This window comes from Argentina silus, assembly GCF_951799395.1.
Source record: "Argentina silus genome assembly, chromosome: 12".
NCBI lineage: Eukaryota > Metazoa > Chordata > Actinopteri > Argentiniformes > Argentinidae > Argentina > Argentina silus.
Genome location: NC_139666.1, coordinates 19,939,883 through 19,954,957, shown reverse-complemented (window position 1 = coordinate 19,954,957; position 15,075 = coordinate 19,939,883). Strand labels below are relative to the sequence as shown.

Below are 15,075 nucleotides of genomic sequence, written 5' to 3'. Positions count from 1 at the left end.
AGAGAATAAACAAAAAGAAACATTGTCTCTCATATTCTAGGAAATTGTGGGTAGAATTGTCATTTGAGTGGTTATTGTGCACAAAGCATCTCGAAGAAGTATACATAATTATGAACAGTGCTGTTGTCCTGTGTTGAATTGGAGTAATGGCTTTTCTGTAGCCCACTTAAAGTGAATACATACAATATCACAGTTTTCTTACTAAACCATGGGCCAAGCAACTTTTCAGCTGTATAATAATGCACTGGATTCACAGTTGTCATGTCACATCATTGTGATGATAGGGAATACCTACAACGTCTATTTTTGTTTGATTGGTTCCATAAACCTGTATGTTCAGGTATTGCGTACATGTGCTGCGCCTCGACCAGGCAGAACTAAATGAACCAACTGTAACTAGTCAACTGTTTGTCTCATCTCATACACAGTATAATCAACCAGAATATGTTGGGAGGAGGTCACAGTAGAGTTCTCTACTGTGATGGAGAAGTCTTGGAGAGGGCAGGCTTTCCCCGGGAGGAAGAGCAGTTCGTGGATGTGCTGCACCTCGACCAGCCTGAAATAAATGAACCAACCAGGGGATTTCTGTAACTAGCCAAATGTTTGTCAGTATAGTAGTGACAGTATAGTCAACCAGAAGATGGCGCTAGGGTGAAGGGTACGTGAAACCTGGATTCAATTACAACTTGGTGGACTCGCACTTTCCCCTCACTGATATAATAGCTTGTTAATATAGCGACTGTTATAGAATAAACTACGTTGGTTTATCTTGGTATGGCAGACGATCCATAAAGGTGAGGATGTTGCTCTATAACTGTTGATTAGCGATGATTCAGCTCTCGAATTGACTGAAGTACAGGGGTTCGTTGGTAAAACGAATCCAATCCATATCATGTTGGATTGTTGTTGAATGTTGCAAACTTTGTCATGACTCATTTGTGCCTTTAGCTTTGAACATTCGATGCGTGTATTTCTTAGTTGCGTTTCCCCTTTTTCAGCATTACCGCTGACGTCATTCGATGTGTGTCCTCAATGTTTTATAACGTTTTATTTGTATATTATATAGCTGAATTTTGAAAATGTATACAAAAATCAATACTTTATAACTGTAAGCTTTTTATAATGAATTCACCCAGAAATGAAAACGTGTATTGGACGTTATTCTGGGCATGTATTCTGCTCCCTTATCATGATGACGAGGATTGCCTTTGAAGGTAATTACATTTTTTTCACTTTTCTGTTCTTTCTTTTTTTGCCTTTTTTTGCTTTCTGAAGGTAATTGTTGTCAAACGTCTATCATTGTCATGCTTCTGATCATGTGTCCTATAATTTATTTTCCTTGAGTAATAACGCCCCAACAGGCTTATTTACAACTGACTACTACTGACTACTTACTACTGACTACTACTATGTAAATGTCGGATAAACTTCTGATGACTGGAAGCTATTCTGCTCAAATAGGTTTAAAGTTTAGCAATTTTATTTAATCATTAAAGGTTGGTCATAAGCATACAATTTTAAAACAAGAGGCTTAAATAATGCTGTCTTGTGAATGTTTTAACTGATATTTTTCATCCTGCAAGAACCATTCCCACATACTTGTGTGCAAGCTCAATTCAATGATAGAATTTATTCTCCCATCCCACATGAGCCCATCAGTACAATCAACAGCCTGTCTGAGGCAGGTTTCCTGACAGATTAATGGCCCAGTGTTTTCTCTCCAGCTATACAGGTGATTGGAGGAAGCAGGACGGTAACACAAGGGGAGAATGTGGACTTATTCTGCCAGCTGATTGAGACTGATGAGGAGCTCACTCAGATAACATGGCAGAAAAAGACACGCGAAAAGCCAGAGAACCATAATTTCTTCGTCATTGAGCCAGTCACTGGCAAGACCCAGCATGTGAATCGATTGGGTGATAGAGTCCGCTTTATTGGGAACACAACAGAAAATGTTGGATCTATTAGTTTATCAGGTGTCAGACTGTTGGATGAAGGCACCTACATATGTATCTTCACTGTTTCCCCCAGTGGACGACACAAGACGGAGATACCTCTGAATGTGCTGGGTAGGCCTGTTGACCTTTTCTCTAATATTTAAACCGTTTTGCAATGCAACAATTTGCAATGTTTTGGGTTTGACATATTTCTTAATGACACATTTTGTATTATTATAAATGTTCCTGTGATGATAAGAGACTGCAGGATTGGGGTCAATTTCACAAATTAAATTCCAATTAAAGCTGCAAGTAGCCACAACCTTAGAGACAGGACATGGTCACAGGATCAGGAAGTACACAATGCAATGAGATGCTTTAGGCAGAGCAGCTCAACAACATGAATCAGCATCAACAATACAGTACAATAAGTACATAAATCTAAGCACTAAAAGTAATGACAGTAAATAACATTAACCAAGGGTATCCCACAATTCATTGCAATTCAATCCACACGCCCAAACTGCCATTAGTGTTTTATCTCTGTTTTATACCAGTCTTTTGACGTACCCAGACAGGTATAAAACAGTGACCATTAACAACAGTTCGGGCTATCCCTCAATCTCCTTCACTCAGGTAGGGTTTACTCGCAAAGATGTCATCAAAACATCACTGAAGGGCTCACTCGATAGACGGGAGTAAGGGAAGGGGGTGCAGAAATGTGGTTTGGAAAGGACCCATGGCCTTTCAAAGTTAGCCATTTCAAACACTTGTTTGATACCATTCCTTATTCCATAACATGCATTACAATGAGCCCGTCCTCCTACCTCCACCAGCCTCCCCTGGGTATACTCTCAAATGTAATATTTCCGCTTAATAAGTTTGAAATATGAACTGCCAACATTGAATGGCCATGGGTCCTTTCCATTCCAGCCCGCACTGCCAAGTTTCTTGTCTTTAGCATGAAGCATCTCACAGGAAATTGAGTGATAGCATCTTAACAATAATAATAATAATAATAATAATAATAATAATAATAATAATAATAATAATAATAATAAAACCCCTAACAATAACAATAGCGTTCTACGCCCGACAGGCTTAGACCCCTAATTCATTTCCCTTTCTCAAGAAATTCCTTTTCAATTCATTTCAAATTCAAGTTCCACTTTTCTCTGTTCGATGTTGTTTTACTGTCATAGTTCCTCCAGTCATGAGTCCAGTCTCTGTTGATTTCCCTCCGGTCATCGGTGAGAGGGAGGTGGTCTTGGCAACCTGTACAGCTGCTGGGGCCAAACCTCCAGCGGAGGTGAGGTGGCACACAGGGGCGTTGGACGCATCGGTGAGAACGGTGACCAACTCCACCCAGCATGCCAACGGCACCACCACGGTACACAGTTACCTGCTCGGGGTGCCAAGCAGAGCTGCCAACCATCAGGAGGTCCAGTGTGTGGTCAACCAGTCTGCCCTGGCAACAGAGACAACCCTGCCCTACACCATAGACATCCACTGTGAGTGTACTCTTCCTGCCCTACACCATAGACATCCACTGTGAGTGTACTCTTCCTGCCTACACCATAGACATCCACTGTGAGTGTACTCTTCCTGCCCTACACCAGAGACATCCACTGTGAGTGTACTCTTCCTGCCCTACACCATAGACATCCACTGTGAGTGTACTCTTCCTGCCCTATACCCTAAACCCTTAAGTCACCCTTAAGTCTCTACAGGGCTTGTGTTGAGGTGCTGAATAAAGACAAGCTGTGATCCAGGGCTGACACCCCATGGTGAGTCAAACTGGGCAAGGAGGTTAACGTGAGACGAGCGTAGAGCCACAGTTGTGTTGAAGGTGTTGGTGAGATCCAGCATCAGGAGAGATTTAGCCTCTTTCATGGCAGTGAAGCACCTCCCTGTGTTTGAGGAGAGGTGGCACAATAAAGGAGCTGTGTGTTCTGTTGTAGACTGGGAACTCTTGTTTGTACAGTAGATGTGATCCGTTGAGCTACTGTCAAGACCTTTCTAGTCAAAACTCCCTAGTTGCTATGGCAGTATGTTTTGTGTCATTGTTTTACTGTATGATGTAGCGCCATCCAATGAATTTGGAGGCATTTGCTTGCACTCGAGCAGACAAGATGTTTCTTTACACTTCTGAATACATACTGCTGCTGTCAGCAGTTACAGTAGTCAAAGACAAGTTAGGCAGTTCTTGTGGCAGCTATACATGCCCAAACCTAACACCCCCTGCACAAATGATGTGACGGTAATGTGTGCTGTCAAGTACGTACCATTGCTACAGCTTGTAATTTAAAATTGTTCACCTCTCTCTCTCTCTCTCTCTCTCTCTCTCTGTCTCTCTCTCTCTCTCTCTCTCTCTCTCAGATCCACCTGTATCAGTGAACTTTACTGTCAGTGCTACCTCCCAGGCCTCAGTGTTCCACTGTGTAGCATCAACCAACCCAGAAGCCAACTACACCTGGAGCAGGTGCAGTACACTGCCACACTGTATGAAAACTAATTCAAAATGTAAATGTTAGCTTCATTCTGTTTGTATGAGAAAATTGATTATCATATATTATAGTATTAATCATCTCTTTGCCTATATGCTTAGCTGCTCTCACAGGCCTGGCAGCTGTTGAAGTTGCATGGTAACATGACCATACTCCATAACCATACACACATCTCCAACAACACACACTCACACACACACACACACACACACACACACACACACACACACACACAGATCCCTGAACTCTTTCTCTCTCTCTCCCAGAGTGAACCAACCATGGCCTGGGTCTGCAGTGAGAGTGGAAGGAGACACACTGCACCTCAGTCTCAGCTCTGAGCTGGATGGTCTCTACGTCTGTGAGGCCTCCAACCCCTATGGACGAGCAACCGGCTCCCTCTACGTTTACCAACGAGCCTCAGGTGACACACACACACACACACACACACACACACACACACACACACACACACACACACACACACACACACACACACACACACACAGATCCCTGAACTCTTTCTCTCTCTCTCCCAGAGTGAACCAACCATGGCCTGGGTCTGCAGTGAGAGTGGAAGGAGACACACTGCACCTCAGTCTCAGCTCTGAGCTGGATGGTCTCTACGTCTGTGAGGCCTCCAACCCCTATGGACGAGCAACCGGCTCCCTCTACGTTTACCAACGAGCCTCAGGTGACACACACACACACACACACACACACACACACACACACACACACACACACACACACACACACACACACACATACACACACTATTCATGCTGTTTGCTCACCATGGCTTGCTGTACTCCCTTGTTGTACTCACTAATCATAATCACAAGACCCATCTCTTCAGGCTACATCTTGGCTGTCCCTCCTAAAGACCGCTTCATCCCCACTACCTAGTTTCTCTACTGTAAATTTAAAAAATTCAAAAATAAATAAAAAAGGTTTAAAAAAGTAATTCTTTCTTCTTCTAGCATTGTGACTGCCAATGGCCCATGGTCTTAGCATAGATTTGTTTTTCTTATGATGACTGATGTATAGATGATTCACTTACTTTAGACAAATGTACTTATAAGTAGCTTTGGATAAAGGTGTCTGCTAAATGTCTAAAATGTAAAAATGTAAATCCCCTCTCCTCTCTCCCAATAGGGACCTGCACTTCCTGTTGGGTTCTACTGTGGTTAATTCTGTTCTTTAATGCTGCTGCTGCTGTCTTTGTCGGGTACTGGTACAAATACAGAAAGCTTCCTAGGTAACTTCTTCTACTCTACTTCTTCTACGCTACTTCTTCTAAATCTGAATGTTGTGTAATGAAAAGGAATTTCTATTGAATTTTTATACATATTGTGTGTTTTAATGTGTTAATGTGTTTTCTTTTCCTGGACTGCTTTTCTGGAGTTTGGACATGTTCATCACACCATTACAGGTATGAGACAAGTTCATGATAAAGTCAAGTCGGGCCAGCACACACACATGCTCCAACACACACACGCATGCCAGCATCCCAGAGATGTGTGTTTAACCTCACATTACAGTATACTGTATGAGATGAGTTCATGTCACTGTCTAACATAATCGTGATAGGACAAGTCTAACAGTGGACCTTATAGTATACATCAACCATGGTCTGTGCTTATGCAAGAACTTATATATCATCGGTAAGACCAATTTCAAGAACATTTAATTCATCAAAGTTTTCTCATTTCAAATGTGTTCTTAGGACCACTCACAATGTGTGATGACATCACAGAGGAGGAGCTATTTGACTGATGGAGCAGTTTGTTGCTGAAGCAAAGACCGGAGACCACATCACAAGGGCTGGCCTAACGCCTGCTGTCCAGGATGGGTTAAGACTGACATGTCTTACTCTCTGCCTTATTCAAATCCTGACAGGGTGCAACAGTAGGCAACAGCTCCCTCTAGCGCTGATAACAGTATTCAACAGGACACTGTGTTCCAGCAAGTTTGGCAGGGTGATGGTTTATCAGAATCAGAATCAGAATTAGAATTCTTTTATTTGGCCAAGTATATTTGCACATACAGGAAATTGACTTGGTGAGGTTGGTGCATGGGACATAAAAAACAATAGCAAATATTGACAAAAATGTACTATCTTACAGAAACAAAAACATGTATTCATAACAGTTAAAACACAATTGTATTGGTATTGCCAGCTATTTTATTGTTGCCAAATGGTAAGTATAGAAAGCTAAATGGTGAAAAGGATTTTCCACTTTTTCCTTGGAGAATCGACCATAAAGGCAGGCTTGTGTTTTGTATATTGAGTAAACCATGAGTTTAGAGGTTGTGATCTTGGTGTCTGTGATTAAATTAAACAATGCATAATGCAATCATATAGCTTAATGAGTACACGAATGACTGTACACACAGAAACGAGAGAGGAAAAATAGAAAACCGGTATCCTGTTTTGCAAACAGCCAGACCTCAGCAGCTTTAGCCAAAAAATCTAACAGTAAAGTGAGAGGTTTGTAAACATTGCACATCCTGGACTGTACCAACGCCGGGGGTTGGGCCTAGAGGAAAAACTAATTTTGAATACCGAATGCGGAACTGGTTTGCCTCAATTATCTGCACTTGCAGTTGACCACAACATTTATTTTATTACAGGTTTTTGGTAGCTCTTGGCTTTAAAGTATTGACGTTGTGAGGAGTATTTAGCTTATGAACATACTGCTCCCATTACAGGTTGTCATATCCTATCCCACCCTCACCCCCCCTGCGCGCATCAGGAAGTGCGCTCTCCGTTCTGAATCAGCTGATTTTGGGGATTCCACCCCGTTGAGCTGAGCTCGGTTCTGTGTCAGAGATGAAGAGATAGTCTGCTCAAGGGTCACTTACTGTTGGCTATCTTCCTTCGCGGGTTGCGGAACGGACGCTACATGAAGACCCGTAAACCGTCGCCGTGTTTGCCAAGTTGAGTCACATTTGTTGGATGCGAATGATCTGCTCTAGTCGGAGCTTGTTTCGCAGTTGGTGAGTCATTGATGCACCTTTAATGTTATTGTTTACCGCGCCATGCAACGAGATGCCAATTAGCTAGCTGCCCTTTTTTTAATCTCCAACGTTTTCTAAATATATCTCTTTTTTTTTTTTTTTAAATCAAGCATTGTGAGTTGTCTAGTTTGGCTATTCAAACAAATGTGAGATGCAATTCTATAGCGTGCCATATATTGCTGCTGCTGCACCATCGCCAACCCGTCTCTCGGTTGACCAACCACGACTTCACCATCCTTCCAGGGAGTCGGTGTGACGTGAAAGTGGAGCTATCAGAACCATATCCAGAGATGGGCATGTTTCTGTTACACGTATTTGAAATGCGTATTTTAATTACTTTTGAGTATTTGGTCATTAGTATTTGACTGGCCTGGACATAAATTCAATGTATTTTGTAACACCATTGGATGAAAATGGATGTGAAACTTTTATTGTTTAACATTTCACAATGATATTGATAATACATTTATTAACAGTGGTATAAAGGTCGTAAAAGTCTCAAATTATTAATAATAATAATTTATTTTGTGTAGCACTTTTCTCAGTAATCAAAGACACCACATTCCATGGAGAGAACAAGAATAGATTGATAAATAAAAAGCAAGACAACAATAAAAATAGTTAAAGAAGAGTTTAAAAAGATGGGTTTGGAGGGATCGTTTGAAGGTGGAGAGCGTGACTGTACAAAATGTGTAGAATGGAAGTATTATACATTTAGACATTTGCTCCCAACAAGTCCGCTCACCTGCCATCTTTGCAAATGTATTTTCAGATTTTTGAAAATACAAAATACATGTATTTTAATAAAATACATTTTTCGGTACCAGTATTTTTGTAATTTATTTTGATACATTGGTCTTTAGGGTATTGTTGTATTTTGTAACGTGATACATTTGATGTGTCATTGCCATATCTAACCATATCCGAAACGGTTGGCAGTGTTCACTATAAATGTATGGCACTGCAAGCTATTAGCGACTGGTGGTCACCAGGGGAGGCTGGAGGAGGTAGACATCGGCCCATCCTCCAATGTCTACCTCCACCAACTGCTGCTTCGCAACACAAGTGCCAGTTAGTCCTGTCCTCCGCCAGTGGTCTAACTTAGCTTAATATATTACCTATTCAGTCGTCAAAAGTTTACAAAACAATCATATGACAGTTTCAGTTTATAGTTTAATAGTTACACTCGCATTCTCTGTGTGATAATACTCCTCCCCAACTCTCTCTCTCTCTCTCTCTCTCTCCATCATTCTGTCTCTCTTACTGAGTCTCTCTCTCTCTCTCTCTCTATCTCTCACTCACAGAGTCTCTCTCTCTCTCTATCTCTCACTCACAGAGTCTCTCTCTCTCTATCATTCTATCTCTCTTACTGTCTGTGTCTCTTTCTGTCTTTCTCCCTATTCCTCATTTTGTGAGAGAGAGAGAGAGAGTGCGCGAACAAGGAAGATGGTGAGGGAGAGATCAAGCTCAAGTCAGTGATCATTTCCAGGCTAAGTGTCTGTTCAACTTGACGAGAAAAGGCACTGACAATTTAGTGAAAGAGGCAGACGATGGAGGGAGGGTGGTGATTATAGGCCCTGGAGAGCAGACGTTTGGAGGGAGGGTGGTGATTATAGGCCCTGGAGAGCAGACGATGGAGGGAGGGTGGTGATTATAGGCCCTGGAGAGCAGACGTTTGGAGGGGTTGGCCTGAGCTGACCCCTCATAATAATAAATAAACTGGTACAGTGGACTCATCTCATACACATACAGTGTGTCACACAAACAGACACAGAGAGCTCATTGCATACACAGGGACAAGGGCCGGTTGAGCAGGTGACACATATGGACCCAGAGAAACAAAGGTAGAGCAGGGTCTTGTTCAAGTGTCCCCTGAGAAGGTTAACCTTGGATGCCTCTCAACTGGCCAACGAGACACTGGCCCAGTGGCACCAAGGAACGATCAGTGTAATGGTTAAGTGATAAACAAATGAGCTCTCTCCTCATCTCCCCTGTCAAGGGATTGGGTTATTTTTACGGCTTCCGAGCGGATCTTGTGCTGTAATTCAGGAAGCATTTTCCCAGGCACGTGTTTTCAGGCTTGCCCATGTTAAACCCTTACCCACTGCTACTGCGGGTCCAGATGTCCAGATGTCCCTGCTGCTCTAATCCCCCCCCCCCCACACACACACAGACACACACAGGACCTCCCCCCCCCCCCGTCTCTGTTATTCCCTCTATCTCTTTGCTCCATTACATTAATAGGGAGCATCGAAACACACACACACACCACAGGCTTGCCACGTGCTGGCAGAAGAGCTATCTGAGCCAAAAGGCCTAGACAACACCTAGACAGGCCGGGTTTAGAGGCGTTTTGTTTCTACGTGATATTTAAAACAGTAGATTAAAAAAAAAAAAAGTTTTTGATTGGATTTAAACCCTTTTTTTATCCATATGTAGGATTAGGCGTCCAATGTCTCCATTTCAGGTCAGTTGAAAAGACTCTTGTTGTCACCCCACCGGGTAGCCATGGCAACGCCCTCAGCAGGCAGCACCTACTGTTGGTGTTCCTGTTGGGAGCACGTGCAGGGTGGATAAGCAGGACTCTGTCGTCTTGTGCCCTGAATACCAGTTATCTGTTAAGAGGGCCTCCACCCTCTCTTTTTACTCAGAATTTGAGCCAGGTCAACCAGACGAGCACAGATCCAAGCATGAATGAGAACATTGTCAAGCCAGTGAGTGAACTGTGTGTGTGCGTGTGTGTGTGTCCGTGAACATATCAAATTGTGTTTGCTGGAGACAACCCACAACAGTACAACTGAAGGTTACAGACAGACAGACAGACAGACAGACAGACAGACAGATCTGGAGGAGGGACTGACGTGTCTTGATAGATGTACATTTTCTTTCTCCCCCTCCACCACCCAGACGCACGCTGAGCATGCTGGGAGGGGAGTGAGGCATGATGGATCCCGAGGAACTGGAGCTGCAGAATGACTACCGTTACCGTAGTTACGCTGCCGTCATCGAGAAGGCGCTGCGGAACTTTGAGTCGTCCAGCGAGTGGGCCGATCTCATCTCATCGCTGGGGAAGCTCAATAAGGTACCGGAGTCATTGCCAAACGGTTCATTGTATCCTATCTCAATGGCAGTGGAGGCTGTTGGAGGTAGAAATCGGAGGACGGGCTCATTGTAATACATGGAATGAAATGATGTCAGTGTTTGATTCCATTCCTCATTCCAATCCATACATTACAAATGAGCCCGTCCTCCGATTTCTACCTCCACCAGCTTCCCCTGCTCAATATTATGAAACGGCTTCCTGTTTTTGTCTGCTGAGAGATCTAGACTGGGGAAAGCCAATACCTGGTATTCAGTCCAATACCAGGCATCCAGTATATTGCTTCCACCTCTCCTGCCGTTGTTTTAGGACAGATCACTGGACTGTCTACACTGATCATTCAGGTGGTCCTCTGTGGCTCAGTTGGTAGAGCCTGGTGCTAACAACGCTTAGGTTGGGGGTTCGATTCCGGCTGGGACCATATATACTGGAAAAATGTAAGCACTCACTGCAATGTAAGTCGCTTTGGATAAAAGCGTCAGCTAAATGGCGTATGTTATGTAGGTGACGCGGGTCGCGCTGGAACGACGCCACCTGTCGTAAGACAATGCCTCCCCTGTCAGCCAGTGACGATGGAGGATGTAGGCCAACTCCAGACTGTTGAGGTTCTCCTTTGTGGTGTGAAGTCCAGCGGAGGCTGGTGGAGGTAGAAATCGGGAGGACGGGCTCATTGTAATGCATGGAACGGAATGAGGACTACATCTATCAAACACGTCATTGCACTACAATGAGACCGCCCTCCAACTGCGTACCTCCACCAGCCTCCACTGTGTGACAGACTTATGTCTTATCAAAAGTTGGTATTTCCATTCTGGTTTTGCATTTTCTGACGGTGCTCACTCCCCTCCCTTCAGTGTTAGAGGTTACTGGCGAGGCCTGACTGTTGGCTGCTTTTCATTTTGACCCAGGGGAGACTGGTGGAGGTAGAAATCGGAGGACGGGCTCATTGTAATGCATGGAACGGAATAAGGAATGGTACAGTATCAAACCCCTATGCATTACAATGAGCCCGTTCTCCGATTTCGACCTCCATCAGCCTCTCCTGGTTTACACTGAGCAGTGATGGTAGCAACGCCTTACTGCCTTTGTTTGTTGCCATGTTGAGTATGTTTTTAGCGTTTCATTTTGGATTTGCATTGAGAGTGTCAGTTTAACAGTGCTCCTAAACAAATCAGGAAGTGGTTGTTACTGGAAGCCTACGCAGAAACTGAGTCAGGGGACCTTCGACTTTCTTTTGAATCTGTTTACTCTCTCTCTGTCTCCCCCCCCCCCGTGTCTCTCTCTCTCTCTCTCTCTCTCTCTCTCTCTCTCTCTCTCTGTCTCTGTCTCACCTGATCCTTCTGACCTCAGGGGACAGTAACTGTCACCTCTCCTCTTGTGACTAGTAAGAAGGATGTTTGCTTTGTGACATAATGAGACTGTGTGTTGTTCATTTGAGGCAGTGTGAGAAAGACTGTCTGTTCATTATTAACCTGTAAAGCAAACACAGCAGCACCTCCAGTTCCTGCTCATCATGTGTGCGTGTGTGTGCGTGTGTGCGTGTGCGCTTGTGTGTGTGCTTGTGTATGCGCATGCGTGTGTGTGTGTGCTTGTGTATGCGCGTGCGTGTGCGTGCGTGTGTGTGTGTGTGTGAGTGCTCTTGTCTGCGTCATGTTGAAATGTTTGGCACAATGCCATCCTTAAATTGCTTTTTTGTCAATCGCCAGCTAGACTCCAATGCTGAGTCAGATGTCTAAAGTACTTTTTTATCTGACTACATCTCCCTGCCTCTCCCTCTTTCTCCAGGCCCTGCAGAGTAACCTGCGCTACTCTCTCCTGCCCAAGAGGCTGATTATCGGGAAGCGTCTGGCCCAGTGTTTACATCCGGCCCTGCCTAGCGGAGTGCACCTTAAGGCCCTGGAGACCTATGAGGTTATCTTCAAGATTATTGGCACAAAATGGCTGGCCAAGGACCTCTTCATCTACAGGTGACTCACTTTAACACTGACCCTGGAGGATGTGCAGACAGTTGGGATGCTGATGTCATGGTGTTTTGTGTCTGTGTTTTATTGATATATGGGTGCTGTGGATATTGAACTGTGTGTGTGTTCGTGTGTGTGTGTGTGTTCATGTGTGTGTGTGTTCATGTGTGTGTGTGTTCATGTGTGTGTTCATGTGTGTGTTCACGTGTGTGTGTTTCAGCTCAGGGCTGTTCCCATTGCTGGGTCATGCTGCGATGGCAGTGAAGCCTGCCCTGCTGACGCTGTACGAGCGTTACTACCTCCCCCTGCAGAGGGCGCTGCTGCCCAGCCTACAGGCCTTCATCACTGGACTACTGCCTGGCCTGGAGGAGGGGCTGGAGGTCTTTGACAGGTACACACATGAAAACACAGACACACGCACGCACACGCAATGGCAAAAAATTTATTTGTACTATTTGGCTTAAGTCTTATATGAAATGTGTTGTGACCCAATGTACTTTGTTATTTTCCATTCTGTGACTGAGGAAGAATCAAAATCGACTGCTCCTTCTATCATACAATAGACAGTGTGTGACCTTGGAACACTCCTAACTGCAGGCTGAGGTTTGAGATAGTGGCTCACAACGCCTACACTTCTTTCCCCGCTTCTTTATCAGCAAACAAGTGCAAGATATGTTTACCCCTAGACCTATGACGTACGAGCATTGGAGTTAAGGACGGTCCTCTCCTCAGCCACAGCATCAGTATCTGAATCCACACTGTTGGTGAAGGAATGCTGATCCAGCTTTAAGCAACGTTGTTTAAACTTTGTATATGCATTAAAACTCTCAACTGAGACCAAACATCGTTTATTGTTGTTCACTGAAAGATTTCCATCACAGCACACACACACACACACACACACACACACACACCTGCCCACGAACAAACACACACACACACACACACAGATACACACACATCATAATACTATACTTTAAAAATACAGGGATGCATGTGGATACAAATACACTTTTATATCCACTAAATACCTCCCAATCCCATGACAAAGATGCACTTTAACAGAGCTAGAAGTTGTCAGGATAGATGACCTCTCTCTCTCTCACTCTCTCCCTCCCTCCCTCCCTCCCTCTTTCCCTCCATCTCTGTCTCCCTCCTCCTCTCTCTGTAGGACGGATGCGTTGTTGGTGAGGCTGTCTCTGTTGGTGGGGCAGCAGGTGTTCTATGGCGCTCTCTGGGGCAGTGTGTTGGTCAGCCCCCTGGTGCGCCTGCCGGCCTCTCTCTTCATAGTCACACACTTCGACCGCACGACCTCTCCGCGCAAGCAGACACACATGCTGGGCTTCAACAACCACCTGGTGGTGAGTTGGTCTGTCTGTCTGTCTGTCTGTCTGTGTGTCTGTCTGTCTGTCTGTCAAACAGCACTTTCTCTTTTGGAAGCTTAAACATTTGAATATTGACCCTGGATGTCAACTGTGTTAGCTTGGTCGTCTAACCTCTCCCTCTCCCTCCCCCAGGTGAAGGCGTTGTGTCTCTCCCTGCAGGACTCTAACGTCCTCGTCCAGAGGAACATGCTGGAGATCCTGCTCTACTTCTTCCCCTTCGCCACCTGCTTGGTGAGTGCTGCTTCTTTCATCCACTCTCTCCTTCATCCACTCGCTCCTCATCGCACCCTTTTCTTCTCCTCCTCCAAATTCGTCCTTCTCCCTTTCCTTCTTTTCCTCATTCGCCCCCTCCTTCAACTGCTAATCCACCTGCTCTTTTCCCAGGGGAGGCTGGTGGAGGTAGAAATCGGAGGACGGGCTCATTGTAATGCATGGAATGGAATGAGGAAAGGTATCAAACATGCGTGTGGGATACCATTCCTTATTCTGTTCTACGCATTAAAATGAGCCCGTCCTCCAATTTCTTCCTCCACTGATTCAGGTGCTCCTCCTCTTCCTCCTCTTTATTCTCCTCCATGTTCTGTGTGTAGTAACCTGTCTCTCCCTGCTATTCCATCAGGATCTGGCAGAGGGCACCATTCCTCTGACCGGGGAGGACATGATCACAGTGGTGTCAGCAGCTTCACTCACGCTGCTCCGTAGAGACATGTCCCTCAACCGGCGCCTGTACGCCTGGCTCCTAGGTACTGTACACACACACACACACACACACACACACACACACACACACACACACGTCATTGTGGACATGTATGTTACGGACGTCGATGGTGCATCATGTGACATGTGACCTATGGGGGATGACTAACTGTAGAGTGGGTGTGTGTGCGTGTGTGTGCGTGTGTGCGTGTGTGTGTGTGTGTGTGTTTCAGGCACAGATACTAAAGGGGACATGGTGGCACCAGACCCACAGCTCTCCATTACCAAGGAGGAGCACACAGCGTACTACTTCAACAAATACTCCAGAGAGCTCCTCGTGCAGGTCAGACACACACTCGCCGTCTGCCATTTGAGTCCTGTACAGAGTGTGTTGAGCCATACGTACTCGTCAGATACATGAGTAAACCACTTAGGACTTTAAGGAGTCACCTGAGAATAGAGTCA

General features: G+C 44.8%; 2 protein-coding genes across 2 annotated transcripts in view; both read left to right on the top strand.

Moving 5' to 3' along the window:
- Positions 1 to 726: 726 nt before the first annotated feature.
- LOC310813579 (nectin-3-like) lies at positions 727 to 10,163 on the top strand (the record flags this gene model as incomplete). The annotated part of the gene is made up of 8 exons (XM_083682639.1): positions 727 to 794; positions 1,137 to 1,214; positions 1,725 to 2,069; positions 3,140 to 3,448; positions 4,317 to 4,419; positions 4,711 to 4,865; positions 5,010 to 5,135; positions 10,117 to 10,163. Exons 2-8 carry the CDS (start codon positions 1,139 to 1,141, stop codon positions 10,161 to 10,163), a joined length of 1,161 nt encoding a protein of 386 aa, XP_083538765.1. The 5' UTR covers positions 727 to 794; positions 1,137 to 1,138.
- dop1b (DOP1 leucine zipper like protein B) overlaps positions 7,285 to 15,075 on the top strand; it is a 25,794-nt gene continuing 18,003 nt past the window's right edge. Inside the window, exons 1-8 of the mRNA XM_083681866.1 lie at positions 7,285 to 7,444; positions 10,373 to 10,547; positions 12,351 to 12,532; positions 12,747 to 12,917; positions 13,698 to 13,887; positions 14,044 to 14,142; positions 14,531 to 14,654; positions 14,844 to 14,953. Of these exons, the coding sequence (XP_083537992.1) occupies positions 10,407 to 10,547; positions 12,351 to 12,532; positions 12,747 to 12,917; positions 13,698 to 13,887; positions 14,044 to 14,142; positions 14,531 to 14,654; positions 14,844 to 14,953 (1,017 nt within the window). The 5' untranslated portion in view covers positions 7,285 to 7,444; positions 10,373 to 10,406. The remainder of the gene's footprint in view (positions 7,445 to 10,372; positions 10,548 to 12,350; positions 12,533 to 12,746; positions 12,918 to 13,697; positions 13,888 to 14,043; positions 14,143 to 14,530; positions 14,655 to 14,843; positions 14,954 to 15,075) is intronic.